The sequence below is a fragment of the Vipera ursinii genome (genome assembly GCF_947247035.1).
Source record: "Vipera ursinii genome assembly, chromosome: 4".
Lineage (NCBI taxonomy): Eukaryota > Metazoa > Chordata > Lepidosauria > Squamata > Viperidae > Vipera > Vipera ursinii.
This window is the reverse complement of record NC_139514.1, coordinates 8,467,972-8,491,222: the sequence shown is the minus strand read 5'-3', so window position 1 is coordinate 8,491,222 and position 23,251 is coordinate 8,467,972. Positions and strand designations below refer to the sequence as shown.

The 23,251-nt window shown below is 43.0% G+C and overlaps 1 protein-coding gene across 7 annotated transcripts in view; it reads left to right on the top strand.

Annotated features, from left to right (window-relative positions):
• Positions 1 to 16,248, top strand: part of PICALM (phosphatidylinositol binding clathrin assembly protein) — an 80,967-nt gene extending 64,719 nt beyond the window's left edge. For 6 of the 7 annotated variants that reach the window (XM_083362118.1, XM_083362120.1, XM_083362119.1 and 3 more), the window contains 3 exons: positions 4,245 to 4,304; positions 5,293 to 5,397; positions 14,710 to 16,248. In XM_083362118.1, coding sequence (XP_083218244.1) covers positions 4,245 to 4,304; positions 5,293 to 5,397; positions 14,710 to 14,724 — 180 coding nt within the window. In that variant the 3' untranslated portion in view covers positions 14,725 to 16,248. Of the gene's footprint in view, positions 1 to 4,244; positions 4,305 to 5,292; positions 5,398 to 13,288; positions 13,490 to 14,709 lie in introns of those variants that run through there. The other variant, XM_083362124.1, reaches the window with a different exon arrangement.
• Positions 16,249 to 23,251: the final 7,003 nt, after the last annotated feature.

The following is a 23,251-nucleotide window of genomic DNA, read 5'->3' as shown; positions in this document are numbered from 1 at the left end:
AGTTCTGTTTTCATGCGAAGGCTAAACTAAAAAGCCTTCCAGGCATGTTTTGCTAAAAAAAAGGGGGGGTGGGACTGAAATTTGGGGAAGCCTCCCCTTCAAAGAAGAGGGAGTCAAGCTATTCTCCAAAGCACCTGAAAGCAGGACAAGAAGCAACGGATGGAAACTAGTCAAAGAGAGAAGCAACCTAGAACTGAGGAGAAACTTCCTGACAGTTAGAACAACTAACCAGTGGAACAACCTGCCTCCAGAAGCTGTGAATGCTCCAACACTGGAAGTTTTTTAAGAAGAGACTGGACAGCCACTTGTCTGAAATGGTATAAGGTTTCCTGCCTGAGCAGGGGGTTGGACTAGATGACCTCCAAGGTCCCTTCCAACTATTATTATTATTATTATTATTATTATTATTATTATTATTATTATTATTATTATTATTATTATTATTATTATTATTATTATTATACCTATCCTTGACCTCCCCAACTCTTGGTCAAGAAATATTTCTAAACCATTTCAGAAAGGGAAAATTAGCTGTGGAAGCAGTCGTGATGAGCCCTTCCAATTTTTCTGGGCCAGGATCCAGTTCTTGTAGGACTTAACACGGCAAAGAAATCCTTGTGACCGTCACAGCCTCTAGCCCTGCCCTAACTTTTCATACCTCAATGAAGGCTGAGGCTTCCAAATAAATTGTGCAATAACTTTAAATTTAAAATCCAGTCTTTAAAAAAAACCCAATATTCTTACAGATCACAAATATGGGAATGAAATAAGTTTTGCAGGAAATGTGGGTGTAATTTAGGCTTTGTGTTATGCCATACGCAAAGTTTTGAGTTTTCGTGATCTATTGGGATTGGGGGAAAAGTAGCGTTTGGCTTTAATCTTCTGCTGTAACACTGTGTTGTCTCATTTTCTCGTCAAGTGTTTTGTCGTAAATTACTGCTGTATGTCAGAAGTGTGGCAAACGTGCCAACAGTAGATTACGTTATATGTTCTGTCACAAACTTATCAATCTTGTTAATTTTTTTTTTTGCTAAACGTCTTATTGGTTTACAAGAATATGTTCCTCAGGATTGTTAAGCGCACACTTGTAACCAAAATGCTTTGTGTATATGCTGTTGTGTAAGTAATCCTTTCTAATCCAGTGTTATTGCATTGTGTAATTGTTCTTCCGGGGGAAAAACCAGAATGGCATGCATTTTCCACAATACGTAAGTGAACAAAACCTGCAGCCCCTCTCTCTTTTTTTTTCTACCAATCCGATTGGCATGCTGATATTAATCATTACAGCAGAATGTCATAAACCTGCTATTGCACACTTCTGTTAAGATATTTGGGCATGATGGAAATTTTGAGCAGCTTCTAATATGCCCAGATTTTAAGGGCGGGCACCCTTTTGAAGCCAAGAGTGGCATGAAGAAATATTCACAATTATTTTCCTGCTTTTTAACTCTGTCGTTTGCTGCCCAACTAGCTGATGTGTTGCCTCTGCGTTGCCTTTTTAAGTGCATTTGAATTTGAACAAATTAAATGAAAAAAAAAAGGCATTTGTGCGTACCAATAATTGCATGAAATCTCACAAGCTGCTTTCCACACCCACCCACCATAGACTTGATTTCAAAGAGGGAGAGACCAATATGTTCTAAAATATCACTGAACGGAGTGATATTTCCCCACGTTCGCTCAGGTGATTCAAAAGGGTCTGGACTGCACAGTGTGCTATCTCATTCCACTAAAAAAAAAGTTCATTAATGATATTTTTTTTAAAAAAAAATCCACAAACGGACTATTTAATTGTTCATTAAGTATTGACAAGAGCTAAAGAATGAAGTCTTTGAATACTTTATATTCTAAATCCTAACAGGTAGTCCTCAACTTACTACCACAGTGTGAAGCTAAGCAAGTCTTTGTCTAAGTGAGTTTTGCCCCATTTTGCGACCTTTCTTGCTGGGGTCGTTAAGTGAATCACTGCAGTTGTTAAGTGAATCTGGATTCCCCACTGACTTTGCTTGTCAGTAGGTCGTAAAAGGGGATCACGTGACCCCGGGACCCATCATAAACATGAGTCATTTGCCAAACATCCGAATTTTGATCATGTGACTATGGAGATGCTGCAACAGTCATAAGAGTTAAAAATGGTTATGTCACTTTTTTGGCGCCCTTTTGAACAGTCATTAAACAAACGGTTGTAAGTTGAGCACTACCTGTTTTTGAGGTAAGTTTAACTGACAGAAGTTTTTATCTTTAAATTATCTTCTGGTTAATTCAATCTTCTCTATGTGTGACACTTATGACTGAATTTCCATACATCAAAAATCATAGTAACTTTAATTCTTCAGCTCTTTCTTTTGGAACATCAACTTAAGCCCATTTGGTTTTACTTTCCTTATCATTATTGGTCTTTCCCTATAATCTTTTCATGGAGGAGAAAATCTTAAAACACCTTAAACAGTTAAAAATGAATAAATGTATGGTTGTGTATATGCATATATACAGTATTTTGCTTCTTTAGTTATGTTAATATTAATCACTGCCATTTCATTAATCATAGTAAATAATAGCCAATTGGATTCCATACACTTTGAGAGCAAGCAACTAAATTTCATTTTAATGTGTGCCATTGTGCCCACAGTAAAAATGACACTAAAAGTTATCTGTGTACCTACCTACCTACCTACCTACCTACCTCCTTATCTTATCCTGTCTGTCTGTCTGTCTATCTATCTATCTATCTATCTATCTATCTATCTATCTATCTATCTATCTATCTATCTATCTATCTAGTATAATCCATAGAAAAAACTGGGTTTTCCTTCCTTCACTTTTATCTTGTTGGAAAATCTTTTTCAGACAGTTGAATTTCTTATAAAATTATGGGTATGACATGCTCCTCTGTTCCCTCTTTAAATTCAGAAGATTTTGCAAAGCAAAATGACTCTAGCGTCTATACTGCGCATGTGTTTTTTTGCTTGTCATTTTATGGAGCAATTGGTCTCTTTCAAGGATTTTTGCATTAGAGTTCATTAAAGCTATCTTTTCCAATAACTGACCCAAACTTGCAGGATTATTATTATTGATCAATTATTATTGGTCAGAAGGAGGAGGAGGAAGTGATATATGTTGTTAAATTACTCTTAAACACTGTTGCTTGCAAAGAGAAATCTATACAAGGATTTTGACTATGGAGAATTTGGTAGGATTTTGGTTTGAAAATGTTTCTATTTTTGATGTGTTATGAAACTTGGTTTAAACGAACCATGACGGAGGAAGGGAATTCACAATATTCCTGAATGTCAGTTAAATAAGATCAGCAGATGACACCAAGAGGCAGATATCATATAAACTGTGGCACATGTCACAAAATTAATATAAAATTAAGGATATTCATGCCCAAGCTATGTAGGTTAAAATGCTAAAAAATGTAAAGGCACACATCTTGCAAAACACCTTGTCCATATTAACTGGCAGTAACATGGAGGAAAAAAACCTCAAAATATATGGGTGCTGGCCTATAGTTGTCGAACTTTCTGCAAATACCTGGCACGTTCCTGATAAGTCATCTAATAATTATCTTAAAGTCCATCAAATTGGGGGTTCATTTTCCCCGCAGTTTCAGGGATTCATTGAGCAATTGTTAATGTTTTGGTAAACTTCCTACCTAAAATTTAATCATTTAAGGTAGTAAGTTGGAATTGCCAGATTCCCATATTGACCTGGGCTAGCACCAACCTGTGATCTCATGTATCTGCAACTGTGCTTTGGAGCTTAAAAAGAACAGCAGTCCCAAACTGCTTATTTTAATCAGTAATTGATTATTCTAATAAATTATGGAGTTGCCAGTTGGGATTCAGCTGGCAATGGAGGTCATACAAGAGTATTGTCAGATAAACAGTTCATTAATTCTGTTAATTAACAATTCTTTTACCTTGTCCCCCGTTAAGAGACTTTGGGGAGAGCGATCTCCCCTCAAAAATATTAGAACCACAGTTAACAATAAAAAAAATCAGCATAAAATCAACGGTGTCTTTTGTCAAGGTACAAAAGAATTGTTTCTTCCTTGGGGATTTATTTATTTATCCATTTGTTCACCAGGTTTACGTGGTTTATGTTGCTGCCTGTCTCACAAACAAGGGATTCTAGGTGTATACTCTTAAAGCTACACAGAACAATTGTTATTAAAACAATGTAAAAAACCTATAAAAACACATGGCTAAAACGGCAAATTAATGGTATGCTTTTCCCATTAGGCGCCGCCTATCATGGCCTATCCTGCTACAACGCCAACGGGAATGATGGGATATGGAATGGTCAGTAAACTTTGTATTTTAAGTCCTTTGAGGAGCATTAATTTGTAGACATCCCCTCCCAATATATTCATTGTGCTTGTTTGTGTTCATTGACTGTTCTGTGACAAGATGCCACATACCCAATGGCCAAGATGAATCTGTTTCACTTCTGGGTTTTTCCTGGTTTGTGATCTCAGTTTGCTAGGAAAATCACTCATGGTAAACTACTTTGAGCACATTATGATGGAAAAGTGGGAGTCCAATTGAAGAAATAATAGACTCTTTTGCTTCTAGTCTTCTAATACCTTCCAGATGTACTCCAGAATTCGTACCAGTGTACAGCTAAAATTAGATTTAACTTGAAACAGATGGGTGATATAAGAAACATTAACAATCAAGGCTCAGTTATTACAACTGAAATGAAAAAGGTGCTTTCTGAATAAGAATACCTTAAAATGCTGCTAGGACAAACATGGCAAAAAATTGTATGTATCCTCTGGGCTGGAGCTAATTTTTTTTTTGGCCTCTTACTTTTTTGGAAACACAAAGCAGATTCTTGTTGGCCATTCCTAAAAGCAGGGGTCTCCAAACTTGGCAACTTTAAGACTCGTGGACTTCATCTTCCAGAATTCCTCAGCCAGCATGGGAATTTTGGAAGTTGAAGCCCACACGTCTTAAAGTGGCCAGGTTTGGAGATCCCTGCCTAAAAGGACAGAGAGATTATGTGGGGGGAAAACCCCGCCAATGAAAACGACAGTTTCCAGTGACTTTGTGGTAGCTCTAATGGCTAAGCCAGGGCCTGGCTGAGGAATTCTGGGAGTTGAAGTCCACAAGTCATAAAAGGGCCAAGTCAGAAGACCCCTGGGCTAAGCCATCCTGCTATATCATAAATATTCTACTGTCTTGTTAACAGAAGATGATGGTTCAAAGCATACCCTTGGTGGGCATTTCAACATTTTGTTTTAATTTTATTTCGTAACATTAATTCTGTGCTATTCTGCATTTTTAGCCATCCCAAATGGGAGGAGTACCAGTAATGACGCAGCCAACTTTGATATACAGCCAACCTGTCATGAGACCTCCAAATCCTTTTGGTCCTATATCAGGAGCGCAGGTAGGTTTTAATTTGCACTCTGAAGCCCTGAAAGCACAAGGAGGAAGAAGCTCTGTTGAGAAGGGTGAAATCAGTTGACTATTTTTAATCGATCGTGGCAAGCAGACGTCTCTGGTTCAAATGTGAAAACTAGTTTCGCATCTAAGACGGCTTTCGTTCTGAGCCAGATGGAATAGTCCAAATGGGTCTCAAGAAAGCTTATTATACACCCGAAGACTCCAGAGACCTGGGATGAGAATTCTTCAGAAGAGGTCCCACTGAAGCACGTTCTGAGATGACAATCAAACGATTGGGGACCTTACAGTGAACCTGGCCCAAGAAAGAAAGAACAACTGCACAAACGGAGCCCGTGTAATTCCTAGATGAATTCATAAAGAACAATAGTATTTTTTTTCTTCTGTCAGGGAAGCTGAAGCCGAAGAGGCGCCAGTAGAGTTATGAAAATGAATAAATAATATATATTTCTAGGGGATGTATTAAAAGGAAAGTTACAAAGAAATGGGGTCTCGCTACCCAGATGAAGTATAAGGTTTGTACTTCTGAGGGTGAAAGTATTAACCTGGTTTGGATGTCTGCAGTGTCCTCTCATTGTACTGATGTCATTGCACCCTTGGGGTTTCTTATTTATAAAAAAGGAAAACTTCCATTTTTATTCCTCCCTTACGTGAGAATGTAAAAATGTTCCCCTTGGAGGCATTCTTAAATCAAGCTCAAGGCACTTAATTCTGTGTTCACAAACGGGCTTCCCTAAGCTTTTGTAAAACATGTGGAAGGTGCTGAAACCTGAAATGATAAGATAGAGATTCTGATGCACATTGGGAGGGCTTTGTGTCTATTTTAGATCTTCAGAGGGAAGTAGATACTTGTAGAGCACAGGTCTACAAACTTAGCAACTTTAAGACCTGTGGACTTCGACTCCCAGAATTCCTCAACCAGCCATGATGGCTGAGGAATTCTGGGAGTTGAAGTCCACAAGTCTTAAAAAGTGCCAGGTTTGAAGACCCCTGCTGTAGAGCTTTCCAGCAGGGGTGTCCAACCTTGGAAATGTCAAGCCTTGTGGACTTCAACTTCCAGAATTCCCCAGCCAGCAATGCTGGAAGTCTGCAGGTCGGAGTTGGTCCACACAGGTCCACAAGTTGCCAAGATTGGACACTCCTGCTTTACACTATCAAACCAAAATTGTCCTTAAGTCTATCCAAAAAAATAAAATAAAAAAGATTTGATGCCAGCAGTATTTTCACAAGTAGGATATATGTTGGAGGGTTCAGTCATGAGCTGTTCCTCCTCCTGTACTCCTGAATGGCACGGCAACGGAAGAATTCATAACCTGCGCCTTGTCTGAATGCTTGGATTGATCCTGGCTGTGTACTTAAGAATAAGGAAATCAGCTGTTGTTATTAGAAGCACACCCTTAGTTGAAGCATTCTCTGGGTTTGCCCTGGAATTAAACCATTTGTGGTTCCTCATTGCTCTTGGTTTGGCTTCACCGATGTCAGATTTATTAGTGTTTCTCGGTGAGGGAACAAAGGCTTGTTGTGAAGGCCTATTTGCTGTCTGGGTGTCGCCTCTACTGGGCCTGCCTTAAGAGTTTTGAAGGAGTTGTTCCTTTTGGATCACCCGTTGGTGTTGGCAGGTCTTTTGTTAGTTAGGCTGCATGCATGGGTGAACTTTCTATGTTACGTGAACTAAATATATTAACCCAAAGCAGAACAACTGGAGTGAACGAGTCTGGAATTTCACCCATTTGCCATGGAACTGAAAGGGGACATTCATGGAATTTCCCTCTCTCTTCCATAGTTTTCTCATTTCTCTTCCATATCCGCCTGCTTCTCTCCAGAAATAAAGTAGTACAGTTCCTATTCTGTGCGGTCCTGATCTACAGACAGGTTTTTGCATTGAAGGGTGTTTGTAAGAGGCTGCAAATGTGACCAGGTTTAGTAACTGCTACTATCATGGCTTCCTCCAGAGCAGACATGTCAAACACAAGGCCCGGGGCTCAGATCCGGCCCGCGAAGTGGTTTCATGCGGCCCGCGAAGCCATCCTGGAAACAGTGAGGGAACGGCCCCCACTGCCTTGGCCCTGGCCCAGAGACCCTCCTTCTGCCAGAGACCCTCAGATCTGTCCCACTCCTGCCCAGGCCCCCATAGGCACCCTTGATGCGAATGATGTAGAGCTGGCCATGCCCACCCCGTAGGCCATACACACTCTAGCCACGCCCACCCAGTAGGCCACACCCACCCGGCCCCTTGAGGCCAACCGCAATGCTGATGCGGCCCTCAATGAAATTGAGTTTGACACCCCTGCTCCAGAGCATAACAGAAAATATCTCAACCATGGCTCGGGGGCCAAGAACAGAAAAGTCAAAACTTAGATGTTTTAATCTAAGAAGCTCTTATAATAAGGAAGCTCAGATACAGCAAAATTAGACATTCCTTTTAACTTCTAATGCAGGGGTCTTCACACTTGGCCCTTTTATGACTTGTGGACTTCAACTCCCAGAATTCCTCAGCCAGGCACGGAATTCTGGGAGTTGAAGTCCACAAGTCATAAAAGGGCCAAGGGCAAAATTAGACATTCCTATCCTCTATTTAAAACATCCCCAAGGTTTAACTTCTAATGCAGGGGTCCTCACACTTGGCCCTTTTATGACTTATGGACTTCAACTCCCAGAATTCCTCAGCCAGGCACGGAATTCTGGGAGTTGAAGTCCACAAGTCATAAAAGGGCCAAGTTTGAAGACCCCTGTTCTAATGACTCTTTTGACCCAGCATGTTAACAACCTTCTTGCCACTTGTTTCCTGGTCTTGCAGGTGGAAAACAGCTGCCTTGTGTTTTGATAAAGGCCTTGTCTTCTCTCAGTCCCTTTGCCTCCAAGCTTCCCCAACGTCAGCTCTTGCGTCAAGAGCCATTTGTGAATTACTGATGGCTTCCTAACAGCAAAAGGTTCACCCTTTCGGTTCAGGCTAAGGAAATTTATGTTAGGGAGAGGAGAGGAGAGGAGAAGAAGGGAGCAGAGCAAATAGACTGAACGCACACAAGGAAATTGTATCAACTACTGAACTCTGTAAGGGACGTGGTGGCTCAGTGGGTTAGGACGCTGAGCTTGTCGATCAGATGATCGGCAGTTTGGCGGGTCAAATCCCGAGTGCCGCGTAACAGAGTGAGCGCCTGTTACTCGTCCCAGCTTCTGCCAGCCTAGCAGTTCAAAAGCACATAAAAATGCAAGTAGAAAAATAGGGACCACTCCGGTGGGAAGGGAACAGCGTTCTGTGCGCCTTTGGCGTCTAGTCATGCCGGCCACATGACCACGGAGACATCCTCGGACAAGCGCTGGCTCTTCGGCTTTGAAGCGGAGATGAGCACCGGCCCCTAGAGTCGGAAACGACTAGCACGCATGTGCGGGGGAACCTTTACCTTTACCTTACTGAACTCTAAGCAAGTAATTTTGTATAATATAAGCTTGTTTATTCATTTATCAAACTTCTAAGGCTGCGCAACTCCCTAAAGACTCTAGATGGGTATAGAATATTTTTTTAAAAAAGTCAGAAACATTATAAACGAGAAAAAAAAAGCAATAACCCTCCAGACCAGGGTTCCTAAGGGAATTTCCCAGGAGAGTGGACTTTTATTTCCCAGAATTCCAAAACCAGCAGGACCATTGCTCTAGAGCAGGGGTAGGCAACCTCGGCTTGTTCATGACTCATGGACTTCAACTCCCAGAATTCCTGAGGCTCAGGAATTCTGGGAGTTGAAGTCCATGAGTCATAAAAGACCCGAGGTTGCCTACCCCTGCTCTAGACAGTAATAAAATCATCTGTAACACTACATTTTCGCCCAAATGCTGCATTTCCTAGCCTAGGGCACGGGTCAGAGCCAGGTTTTCGTGGCTGACTTAAACCTGGTTGGGGTGCGTTGATGTGTTTTCTTTTCCTTTAAGCCGTTTCCTCATCCATGGGAGATAGATGCCTAGATGAAAGCAACCTCCTGCAAGCATTAATGCTATCAAAGGCAAAGGAGCAGATGCATTAAATTTTATTTAACTCTGTTGACGAAGTTGATATCCTGTGCTGGAACCAGAACATGGAAGGAATTTAAAGTCCTATGGGAAAGCTTGGATCAGAGTGATATTTTAGGTATTTTGGGGGGAGGGAGGAAATTTGAGTGCTTTTAATAGAATGTTGTTCCACCTTCCCACCTTCAGTGTTACTGAACTGTTATGTCTACGTATGACTAAAATATTTACTTTAAACAAATGCCAATATGGGGCTGCTGTTTGGAAGACAGTTGCCATGGGTAGGAAGAATTAGCTAGGCTTTAAATATCTGGGACCCACTTGTAGATTATATTCTAAACATAACTAGTCTATTTCTAGCAGAAAACAAATTATGTCTTGACAGTTGACAGGGAGCAGAGAACCACTTTTGCATATTGATAATATTTGCTTACAGTCTTGAGCAGAATATAAACGTAAGGGGAATTGTCTTTAAAAGGCCCCAGAACAGCAACAGGGAACAAAAAATATCCTCCCTTCACCTAACTTGTGCAGTTAATCTAATAACAAATCTTAATCTGAGAAATACAGAGGCATCTTAGAATATAGAATAATATAGAGTAACAAGCTTGGAAGATATCTTAGGAAGTCTTCCAGTCCAACCCCAGTTGGAATAGTCTCCAGTTGTGTTGTTTGTAGTAGATGAACATTGACACTGTCTCTCAGAACGTATCTGAGTAAGCAGTACGTAGGCTTGGGCATGTAGAAGTGCCAAATCTGGAAAGAAGGGTTTCAATTTTAATTCAATTGACTTAAGGTTCAAAAATTGCAGTAAAACCAATCTATTAGCCAGCATTGCCTACTCTTGGGTGAAGAGTTTTGCTCTCTGGGCTGTGTATATTCCTTAACCTCCATTTTTGTAGCCTTTGAACTCTTTTTTTTAATAAAAATTATTCAGAACTGATGAAAACTATGGAGGTAGACCTCAACCAGTTGCTTAGTGACCATTAGAAGTTAAAAATGGACCTCCCAGGTGGGGCGTCGATGCTTACGACCCAAATTCAAAGTTCTGATGCTTCCACCCTCCACGGTCACATGACCTTTGAGCACTGGGCAGCCAGCCCACATTCATGACCATTTTGTAACAATCTGTAGTCACATGACTGCATTTTACTACACTTTTCTCAAAAACCAGCATTTACTTCCAGCTTTACGACCCTGGCATTTGCTTAACAACTGCCACCGAAAAGGGACGTAAAATCGGATAGGTCGTGGTGGCGCAGTGGTTAGAATGCAATATTGCAGGCTAACTCTGCTGACTGCCAGCAGTTCAATCCTGACCGGCTCAAGGTTGACTTAGCCTTCCATCTTTCCGAGGTTGATAACACGAGGACTCAGATTGTTGGGGGCAAATACGCTGACTCTGTAAACTGCTTAGAGAGCGCTGTAAAGCACTGTGAAGCGGTATATAAGTCTAAGTGCTATTTCTGTTGCTAGGTCACACAGCTGACCTGATTTATGATCATCAGTTCATACCACCATAATGGGCAGTTTCCATTACAGTCATAACTTGAGGACTCCCTGTAACGTAGCTCTACCCAGCTTGCAGTCTCTGATTCCCAGAAGGAACCCTGAGTTGTGTGTCTTTTGGCCATGCAAATGTTGTCCACCCCAGCCGATTCGGTCTGGCCACAGATCTTGCGGGCAGATTTGCTCCTTTTAACGTGACTTGCCAAATGCTAAGCCTGGAAACCATCCAAATGTGAAGAAGGCACTCTGCCAGTTTGCTGTAATTCTTGCTCGATTTTTTTTTAAAAAAAATACCCTTCTTTCCTTCCAGAATTTTACATCTGTCCTCTTTTTTTTCTTCTTCTTCTCCTTTCCGTGTACAAACACACACGTAGGCCGAATAGTTTCGTCTGTTACGGTCAGAGGCGGGCAGTGATCGCAGAGGCCTTTTGTTGATATGCTGTCTCTGCCTGTCACACCCACTGGGTGTGAAGAATTCTCAATATAAAATCAAAAAAGCAGAGCTGGCACAAGGAAAAGAAGTTGGTGCAGATAGCCACTTGAGGGGACGAAGCCAAAATAAGCAATGGTTTATTGTTCATTAATTGTTTAATGAAGAGAAGGACGAGGGATGACACGATAGCAGTGTTCCAATATCTCAGGGGCTTCCACAAAGAAGAGGGAGTCAAGCTGTTCTCCAAAGCGCCCAAAGGCAGGACAAGAAGCAACGGATGGAAACTAATCAAGGAGAGATCTAACCTAAAACTAAGGAGAAATTTCCTGACAGTGAGAATAATTAATGAGTGGAACAACTTCCCTCCAGAAGCGGTGAATGCTCCAACACTGGAAGTTTTTAAGAAGAGACTGGACAGCCATTTGTGTGAAATGATATAGGGTTTCCTGCCTGAACAGGGGGTTGGACTAGAAGACCTCCAAGGTCCCTTCCAACTCTTATTATTGTTACTGTTATTAATTCCATTGCGTTCTTAATATCCATTTTTGGGTGTATTTACTCTGGAACACAATAGATAACCAATCTGTAGCCAGACTGGTATCACCCCTCTTATTGCTGATACTGATATCTGCTCTATACAAGTACATTGTCCTTCTGTGTGTAAGAAAAGGTTGAAGTCTGAGGCAGTTTTGAAATCTTAACCCATTAGGCCAATGCTCAAAGACAAAAAAGTGAATCTCTGCTTTTGGCCTTACAGAGATAATTAGCCAGACCACTCCAGGTTGTCCTCGACTTATGACCACAATTTTGCTAAGCAAGACAGTTGTTAAATGAGTTTTGCCCCATTTTATGACCTTCCTTGCCACAGTCTTTAAGGGAATCACTGCAGCTTTAATAACGCAGTTGTTTTAAGTGAATCTCTGGCCTCCCCGTTGAGTTTGTTTGTCAGAAGGTCGGGAATGATGATCTCATGACCCCCCCCCTGGACAGTGCAACTGTCATAAAGATACGCCAGTTACCAAGCCTCTGAATCTTGGATCACATAACCACGGGGAAACCGCAACAGTCGCTAATGAGAAAACCAGGCGCAAGCTCTCTTTTTCCCACACCGTTGTAACTCAGGACAGTTCGCCAAACGAACGGTTGCTAAGTCGAGGACCGCCTTTAACTGGTTGAGATGCCAACATTTTCTGCTAGTCACATCCAAATACCGCATTCCCTTTTTCTAGGGCGGGGGTAGGCAACCTTGGCTCTTTTATGACTCGTGGACTTCAGCTCCCAGAATTCCTGAGCCAGCATGGCTCAGCTTGGAAACCTCTCCCTTTCCCCTCAGCATGGCTGGCTTAGGAATTCTGGGAGTTGAAGTCCGCAAGTCATGAAGGGTCCATAGTTTCCCCCATGCTGGCTCAGGAATTCTGGGAGTTGAAGTCCACAAGTCATGAAGGGGCCAAAGTTTCCCCCATGCTGGCTCAGGAATTCTGGGAGTAGAAGTCCACCAGTCATGAAGCGGCCAAAGTTTCCCCCATACTGGCTCTGGAATTCTGGGAATTGAAGTCCACCAGTCATGAAGGAGCCAAAGTTGCCCCCATGCTGGCTGAGGAATTCTGGGAGTTGAAGTCCACGAGTCATGAAGTGGCCAAAGTTTCCCCCATGCTGGCTCAGGAATTCTGGGAGTTGAAGTCCACAAGTCATAAAAGAGCCAAGGTTGCCTAACCCTGTTCTAGGGGAATCTTTATTTTGATGTCCTCCACCCTATTGTGGAAGCAGAAATGAATTTTTCACGCCATGATTCTTTCCCCCCCTCCTTCTAACCAGTTCACCTCTGCTACAACTACCTTGTCTCCCAACTACCTTTTCTGTCATTGCATTTCCTGCCTTCCTGCTTCTGTCATTGAGGCCTTCTCTCTCTCCCCCTTTCCGCCATCTTCTCTCCCAGCTGTCTGCCGCCTCCAGTCCATCCAGTCAGAGTCCACACAGACCTTCAGGAAAGGATCCCTTTGCAGAGGATTTCTTGTAGGACCATTTAGGTATCGCATGTTCACTTTGGGGCTGGGGGTGTGTGGGTGGGACAGACATTGGCCACTGGGATGTTGCCTCCTAGGAACAACCCCTTTGTCGTAACGGAGGGCCCCTCCTTAACCGTGATCACATTGAAGTATTGTTCACGTTGGAGAGGTCTCTCCAAAATTGCATGTCTGGAGGGTTTGTTGTGATGCCGAGCAGGGGCTGATGTCAGCAAAGTTGTTCCAATGGTGTGAAAGGAAGCTTCCAGCATTTAGCATTGCCACTGAAATTCTGAAAGCAATGTGATGCGGGTTGAAAATAATAAAATATACAGGTTTGCGGGTACGTCGGATGTGGAGGGACATCTTAATCAGATCCGCAGCCGGTATCTCGAGAGCCTTTTCTGCTGCGTTCCCAGGTGTAATAAGTGAGCCCCACGACCCACAGACCGGATCTCTCCAGTTGCGTATCTTGAATGCGTATCAAATATATCTACAGAAAGATCATAAATGGCTGGATTCGAGTAGTAAATGTCATCCGAGTATTAAATCTCTTCCTAGTGTTATTAGGTTCCCAGAAGAACACGGGTTTTATTTATATATTTTTTATTTTTTGCTTGTTTATTTGCCCTTCCATCACTTGGTTGAATTTGTTCGTTTTGCATTAGGTTTTAGGTCTAAAAACCTCTCAGCCGTGGCCTTTGAAAGAAAATCACTACTTTTAGAGATCCAGTTTGCGTTGTAGTTGCCATAAAGCCATTTTTACAGTTTACAGTTTACTCTGTTGCCCTCTCTAGTGCTGTGAAGAGTTACCCCATTGTGCCTGTGATTCCATTTCTCCATCTTTCTGCATCTGTCAGAGTTGCCACCTGTGTTATAAATTCCTTATTGGGCTGAAGGGTGGCGTAAATAAAACAGCTGTCACGGCTGTGCCACATCTTCCATCTCTGTTGAATGGAAACCAATTGTACATTTGTGTGACATAAGGCAGTTTCCCCCCCCCCCAATAATTTATCTTTCCTTGTAGACTGATGTTGACTGTGTTAGAGATAATTGGGAGGCTTCCTTTAGGTATAAAATATGTGGAGAGCAAAGGGATGAGATAAGAAATTAAGACAAGAGTTGTGTGCTGAGATTGATAGGGTGTCCTGAGACTTCTTTGGTGCGCTCTGACATTGCTTTCTTGCAGATGTTTCATCACGCAACTGGACAACATGGGCGCGGCACTTAATGATGTTACCTCGTTGGGTAATGAAACGTCTGCAACAAGCAAACAGCCACCAAGGAGCCTCAGAGTTCAACCCCAAGCTACAACTATCAACAAGCTAACCTTGATTTCATTTTATTTTCTCAGATCCAGTTTATGTAGTTCATGCCAGATGGATTGGAGCGAGAACGTCCCAGAAAGACACGTGCTCAGTGACCAACCCTTTTTTTGCAGCTCCGTCAAAACGAAAGTCTCTCCAGTAGAACAGACTCAAATCATGCAAAGCCCACAGCAGTTGTGGGTCTCTCGGCCAACCTCAGCACCTTGCAGCGTGGTATAAAATTGCCAAGAATTGCCACAAATTTGGTGTGGGATCTTTTTTCTATTTCCCCCTCCCCCTGCCTCGCCCCACTCCCGTGGTAACTTAACACCCACCCCCTATTTTATAACTTCGATCGGTAACCTATAAAAAAAGTTGCCTATTCTGCTAAATAGTCGTTCTCGAAACTGCTCTTCTGGAACGAAGAGCCGGACACAAATTATTTCCTTAACTTCATTGACTTTTCTCTAGAGGATCGTATCCTAACGGTAATTCCGCAGCTTCCTCTTGCCATTCATCACAAATGTTAAGACTCCATACCAAAAAGCTTAACTTAAAAAGGAAAAACATAAAACCCCACCAAATTATATATTCCGTTTGCATAGACATTCCTTTATGTATTATTGTTTGTATTTATTTATGATTATCCGTTTAAACAAACAAATGTATCACAGAGCCTCCCCTGTGGAGAAACGAATGCCGATGTATTACTATGGGTCTCCCATTTAGAGTTCGTTTCCTTATTTTTATTTTTTTAATCCGCCGGAACAATTTCTAGACAACTCTCAATCCCCACTCCACCATGCAGAATATTGGGCACGTTCCAAAGTCTGAAAAAAAATGCCCCTGGTTGAATTCCCCCCCCCAGCAATTAGAGTGATCCATAGACGAAGTTGCCAGTTCTGCTAAAGATTTGGGGAAGGGGTGGGGGGGAACAGGTGACTGGTGGGAGCGTGGTCCTCCTCCTCGGTGCTTTGAGAAAGCTTTTCCTTGCTTTTTGCTTGGCATGCCATTTATCTTACCCTTGACATAACAGCCTTTTTCCGAATGAATGTGAGGAATTGCTTTCACTTTCAAAGACTTTCCTTCTCTGTATAAAAGAAAAAAACAAAACAAAACAAGCAACTGCGGACAGTTCTGGTGTAAGGGGGCGGGGAGGGGGGGCGGGGAAAGAGACTTCTTTTCTGCGTTTGAATCATGTACCAAGAAATAGAATAAAACTCTCCGAAGGGAAGTCGCGTCTTTGCTATGGACAACCCACCATGAAGTTCTCCAGGGGAAACTCCACCACATCTTGTTGCGGGATGACTTCCTGGTGCCCTGGATTCTCAGCACATAGGAATCCTTTTTGTTCTTTGGTGAATTTGAAAACGGCACTGTGGATCGGTGCTATATGTAAATACATCCTATCGGTTTAGGTGGCATTTGGGGCCTTAAGGAGGATCGTCTGGGGCATGAAAGCAATTCTGTACATGAATGAAGCATATTTGCTGCATCGTCTCTGCAGATTCTATTTTTGTTTAAAATGTTAAGATGTACGTTAGCAAAAAAGGTGGATTTTCAAATAAAATGCAGCTTCCACAAACCTTTTTGAGTTGCGGTATGATTCTGTGAGGGCGTGAAATTTATTTCCGTTGAGGGCTGCTGGGCAAAACTTAGCAACTTTAGCTATTGTATAAATTCAGTGAGTGAGCAGAAAAATTCTCACCAGCTGTTGCAGGTAAATACTATGTTTGGTGTTTGGACTGAGGTCTTCGTAGATAGTCCCAACCTATTGCAAAGCACGGAAGCAGTTCTGTGGCGAAAGGGTCAACATCGTGACATCGTCCTTCCCCGGAGGACGCCCAGTTGGGGGCTCCTTTCATGTCGTCCTCAAGTTGCTAACCCAGGGGTAGGCAACCTCGGCTCTTTTATGACTCATGGACTTCAACTCCCAGAATTCCTGAGTCAGTGACTCAGGAATTCTGGGAGTTGAAGTCCATGAGCCATAAAAGAGCCGAGGTTGCCTACCCCTGTGCTAACCAAAACGGTAGCCGTCCATGTACCCGCGGTCGCCTGCTTTTGAACGGCTGGGTTGGAGGAGCTGGAGCGAGTGACAGGAGCTCACCCTGCAGCATGGCAGCAACCGGGTCTTAAACGCAAGACTGCCAGTCATCAACCCCGCTAACCCTACGAACCCCCACACTACTACTTACAGACAGCCAACCTTTTACAACATCCCCCAAGTCGTCATGTCTAAATAAAAGAGTGTAAATTTAATAACTGATTGGAGTTGTACTAAGTTTGGAATTCTTGGGTTTTTGCCATCTTTTTTGGGGTTTTGCCATCTTTTTTTTTTAAAGAAACAGGAAATCTGGAACCACTCCAGGTATAGTCAGCGTGTCAGTGAGGAATGCTGGGAACTCTTGTTTCAGAAAGTATGGGTGCCCATAGGTTACGCCAGTGATGGCGAACCTGTTAGAGACTGAGTGCCCCAAAACTGCCCCACCCCTGCCTTGCCCCCACCCACCCGCAGGGCCACCCACCACCTCCACGGCCTGTTGCAGATCACCCAGGCAGCCCAGCAGCGCCATGGCGGCCACGCCCTCCACCCGTGCCCCGCAGCAGCATCCGTTTGCGATGGGACACAAGGATGGAGTCTTGTCCCCATTGACTGACTGCCATGTCCTTGGCTGCGTTGCTCCAGGTGGGCTGTGCCTGGGGGTGACGGGGGGGGCTGCTAGTGTGAAGGGGCACCGAGTGCCGCCTCTGGCACTCGTGCCATAGGTTCACCACCACTGGGTTACACTTTGACCCCTCCACCCTCTCCCTATTGAATTTTTGCGGAAGTAGAAATTGAATGTAGCGTGTTCTGCTTCAGAATGCATCTCTAGGAGAATTCTAGGCTAGGTCCTGTTTCTGGATCATTAATCTTCATAAAACAGGGCATCTTTACCTGGAAGGAACATTCAGCTAGATCCTATTCCTCCCCTTCACAAATTGCATTTCCTATGTTCTTTTTCGTAGGTATCAACCATAAAACTGCAGTTTTCTTTATGGATTAAGCCTGTTGGTACAGTTGTTACTTTAGGGACAACTTCTCCAGGGTCTAGCAAGGAGAAAAGGGAGGCCCTGATCTTTCTGTACCAGGAGGCAGATGGTTTTTAGTAGCAGAAAAGAAAAGCATCCAGAATACAGGAATTTAAGTAACTTAGAAAGCCAAAACAGCAGAATGTAGTCCGGCGTAGACTATTCGTAGACTTTTTTTTTAAAAAAAGAAATTCCTATCCATAGTGTTCTGCTTCAAATGAACTATAAATTGTGGCAAGCATCGATCATTTTTCTAGTCCTGTACACACTGAAACTTAAGGGGTGGGTACAGTTTAATCTTTCTCAGGCTTTGGAATAGAACATTGACGTCTATGTTGGTAAGTCTATGTCGTTTCTTACAAAAAATCTATACACAAAAGCTTGTCTCATCCTTACAACTGACTGAATCTACTTCCAGCGAGATATGCTATGGAACACAACCATTTTCAGGTTGGTGGTCACCTTTGCCCTTTCAGGCATGCATTGAGAGACCTCCCCAAAAATCAAGTCTTGGGGTGGGGGCCCTCTATAAATAGACCCAGAACAAAATCAGTGAATTTAGCAATGGTATTTCTAGAAACCTCAGAGACAACACCTCAACTTGCTTCATTTCTAATACAGACATCATTAAAAAGTAGATGTAGGAGCAGAGAAGATAGAGCCTGGGGTGGGTGGGGGTGGGGCAGAATCAAGTGAAGCATCATCCTAAGGTTGTTACGTTCCCACAAATTCTGATAACATTTTCCTTCACTCACTAAATCCGTAACCCTGTGGCTCTAGGGCAGGGGTCAGCAACCTGAAACGGTGAAAGAGCCACTCGGAACTGGTTCCCTCACAAAAGGAAAAACTGGGAGCCGCAAAAAATGTGTGTGCATCCACATACATGCGCGCATGCGCAGAACGGGTTGACTGAAGAGTGGAGCCAAGGCGAGATATGCACCTACCCTGCATATTTGAATTGATTGGTTGAACTTTTTTAGTCCCATTTTTTTTTTTTGGACTGCACATGGCAGAGGACTGGGAGCCTCAGGAGACAGCTGAAAGAGCCGCATGCAATCGGGGCAGTTAACCTTCCTTGCCGTTCAACAAAGGAGACAGTATTTCACCATCTAGACCAGGGGTGTCAAACTCACCACATGACGTGACGTATCACGACTTTTTTTCCATTGCTGGCAATGGGGTGGGTGCGGTTTCACCGTGATGCATCCAGCCAGTGGGCCGGCAGTTTTGACACCCCTGATCTAGACTTTATTCAATGCTGCAAGATCCGGTATAACTGTAAAAAATAAGCAATACTATACAATTACAACACAAATAACAACTAGCAGCCATGCTGCATAAAAAAGACCATGGTGGTCTATAAGGTGGCCTACTTACTTAGACCAAAAATATAACTGCTCCTATACCCCACTCCCCAGGGCCTCAAACAGGAAAGAACTCCAAACAAAAGCTCAGGAGGTTACAAAAACCCACCCCCTACGTGTGCTCTCTCTCTCTCTCTTTTCTTCCAGAGCCATCTTTCTGTCTGGCTCTCCTCTTCAATAAAATGCAACTTTCTTTCTAAAGCAGTCGCCATGTTGTTTATTCCCGGCTTGGACAGCACCCTGATGAAGACTTTTCCTTCAACACCATCAATGCTTGTAACAAGAAGCGACAAGACAGGAAAGGGGAAGTAAGTAATAATCCCTGAACACTGCCTTGTGAAGAGAACATGCTGCATCTATTTTGGCCAGTAAGGTCAGGGTTGATAAACTTTACCTATAAGTTAGCTAAATGGAAATAACCCTGTCCTGCCAGAGCAGCAAATGCTCTGGGAACAGAACACTTATCTAGCTCCAATTTAGTGCTGACCGTTTGTTGACTAGATGCTTGTGAATGGACATGAACAATAAATCTTCTTAACTGGGACTTAATGTGTGGTCCCGATTCTTCCCAACTGACAGTAAATTCTTCTTGTACTTTGGTCCATTCAAGTTGTTTCTTGAACACACCTGATCCAATGAACATCTGGAAACAACTTTGGCCTTGGGGGAAAAAAAACTACGTAGTTTTTTGTTTCCCTCAAGCTGAACTTGTGTCCTCTAGGTACAGAGGTCCGTGCTGAACTTGGTTACAACATGGAACTGATTCTCCACAATTCCTTTTGATGATGCTTTCTTTCCACTTTCTGTATGCCTAAGATGTGCTTGAGGTCTCTCATTCAAGAACCTGCCTTGATTTTTCAAAATCAAGGTTGACTGCAGGTACGGGTACCACCCATGGTACATTGGCACCTGGCCGGTGGTACATGACCATCCTAGAGAAGTGGTAGCAGGGGAGGGGAATGAGCTGAACCGGTGGCAGCACCGCACAAGCCTGAGCGAGAGACGGCTGGAGCTGCAGGGCTGTCAGGGCTCAGCGGAAGCCCCAGGATCAGCGCCAGGCTCCAGCTGGAGCTCAGCACTGATCCTGGTGCTTCCGCTGATCCCAGAAGAAGCGCCGATCAGCTGGAATGTTGCAGCATCTCCAGGGTCTTGTGATTTACATTCAGATGCTTGGCAACTGATTCATATTTATGATGTTCACAGTGTCCCAGGGTCATGTGAAGTGACCAAAACCTGCTGCAACCACCCAGAAGACGGAGAGAATGAAAACCAAACTCCCCCCCCACCCCACCACCGCTGCCAATCCTCAACAGAAATGCTCACAACAATGAAAACCTCAGACAGGAGCAAGAGCGCCACTGGGCGGGCAGGCAGGTGTCTTGCTTGGCTGTGGCTTGGGGGGGGCATTTTTCCCAGTCCCATTGTAACTTCTAACAGTCACTAAGCAAACTGTTGTAAGTCGAGGACTACCTGTACTTCATCACTTTTTCCCTTTTTTTTTGGTCATCAAGTTTTTGACACCTTGCTAGGAAACTGGTGGTAATTGGATGTTGCCATATCCTAAAAGTGGTACAATGGGTGAAAAGGTTGAAAAGCCCTGCATTAGAGGACCAGATGTTCTATTTAGAAAGTTACTTTCCGCACTGAACACTATTCCCTTACCTTTAAATATAAGATAAATTTTGCCTGATCTTAATTCACTCTGGAAAAAGAAACAACATTTGGCATTTATATGTAGGTGCCAGATTCAAATCTGATTTATATTGAATGAGAGAACATCAAGAAGCTCCAGATCAGGGCAGTAGCCAACTGCAAATAAAATTATATGGATACCTGTCTCTGGGAATTTAACTCAAAGGAGTCCCAAAGGTGCTTTTCCGAAGGGCACCTGGACTTTCTTGGTTTTTTTCTCAAAAATGTTTTGTTTTCTCATCCAAGAAGCTTCTTCAGTTTCAAAGACAAAAACCAAGAAAGTTGAGTTGCCTTTTGGAAAAGCACCTTTGGGATAGACAACTCAAAGGAGACTTTTCCCAATTAATACAATTCTTGCTTGGTTTTACAGTAAATCGTTCATTTAATAATGGATCCCATTTACTTTCAGAAAAACATCTGATACGATGGATAAAATTTCCATTTGGACAACATGCTGAAATAACAGGTTTATTGCATCCAAAATAATCTTGATGAGGCAATTAAATTCTATGATATCTGGGAGTGTTTTACGTCATTTACATCATCAACTCCCAGAATTCCTCAGCCAGCATGGAGGAAGTAATGCCCCTTCATGACTTGTGGACTTCAACTCCCAGAATTCCTCAGCCAGCGTGCCTGGCTGAGGAATTCTGGGAGTTGAAGTCCACAAGCCATAAAAGGGCCAAGTTTGAAGACCCCTGCCCTATACCGTTAATTTGCTCTAGTGTGATCATCAAACAACATAAAACTGAAGCAAATGTTGTTTTGCCCTGTTCCTCTATTTAAGTCTATTCTGATAAAAGTAATGCACGTGAATTTTTGAACTAGAGAAATACTGGTAGTCCTCAGCTTAGGACCGCAATTCAGCCCAACATTTCTGTTGCTAAGTGAGACAGTTCAGTGAGTCTTCCCCTCTTTTACAACCTTTCTTGCCACAGCTCTTAAGTGAATCACTGCAGTTGTTAAGTTACTAACATGGTTGTTAAGTGAATCTGACTTCCCCCTCCCTGCCTTGACTTTGTCAGAAGGTCGCCAAAAGGTGATCACACGACACAGGGACGGTGCAACTGTCATAAATAGGAGTTAGTTGCCAAGCATCTGAATTTTGATCATATGACCATGGTCATAAGTGTGAAAAACAGTCCCTTTTTTCAGTGCTGTTACAACTTCAGACGGTCACTAAACGAATGGTTGAAAGTTGGAAGATTACCTGTACTTGGGAGTTGCAAATTCTGAGTCCAGTTTTAGTACTTCGTATTACTAGCGGTTCTGTTGAGCATTGTGACTGTTAAATCAGGTTTGGCTTTTCCCTATTTTTCTGATGGAAATCATTTTCCATTAGAAAAAAATTGAAACGTATACTACAACGCAGATGGGGACTGTAGCCAAGAAATTAAAAGACGCTTGCTCCTGGGGAGGAAAGCCATGGCAAATTTAGACAGCACACTAAAAAGCAGAGACATCACCCTGCCAACAAAAGTGCGTCTAGTCAAGGCTATGGTCTTCCCAGTTGCAATGTATGGCAGTGAAAGTTGGACCATAAGAAAGGCTGAGCGCCAAAGAATTGAGGCCTTTGAACTATGGTGCTGGAGAAGACTCCTGCGAGTCCCTAGGACTGCAAGGCGATCAAACCGGTCAGTCCTAGAGGAGATCAACCCAGACTGCTCTTTAGAAGGCCAGATCCTGAAGTGGAAACTCAAATACTTTGGCCACCTAAGGAGAAGGAAGGACTCACTGGAGAAGAGGCTAATGCTGGGAAAGGGTGAGGGCAAGAGAAGAAGGGGACGACAGAGAATGAGGTGGCTGGATGGAGTCACTGAAGCAGTAGGCGTGAGCTTAAATGGACTCCAGGAGATGGTGGAGGACAGGAAGGCCTGCAGGAACGTTGTCCATGGGGTCGCGATGGGTCAGACATGACTTCACAGCTAACAACAACAAAATATTAAACCCCTAAAATAATCAGCTAACAACAACAACATACTACTTTCCTTTTCCAGAGAATACTTATTTATGCAAATATCTATACCAAGCATAGCTAGGGCTGGCTAGGAACACATCTTCCTTATAAAGTGGGACACAACTTTTATTTCATCTTCTAGAAAATGGCAGGCTTTTCTTAGCGTTTGAAAGCTGGAAACTATAATTTTTGGGGGGGCGGGGGGGAAGGATGGGAAAAAAATTGCCCCTCCTGCAGACACACACACACACACACACACACCGAGATAAAACTTCATTGGAAGTTTTCATCTACCAGTTACAAAGAATTCATGTACTTTATTTCCATAACAAGCAAGTTTTTACGTATTTCCGTAACAAGCCACGCGCGTTCTTTCCCGTTGCATCCAAAGCAAATCTGTTTTAATTCGTAGATCAGTTGCAAAACAAGCCTCAGCAGTTGACAGCCGGCATTTTAAAATCTTCTTCCACTTTTTCACATATGCAAGTCAACGGTCCCTTGCGCCAA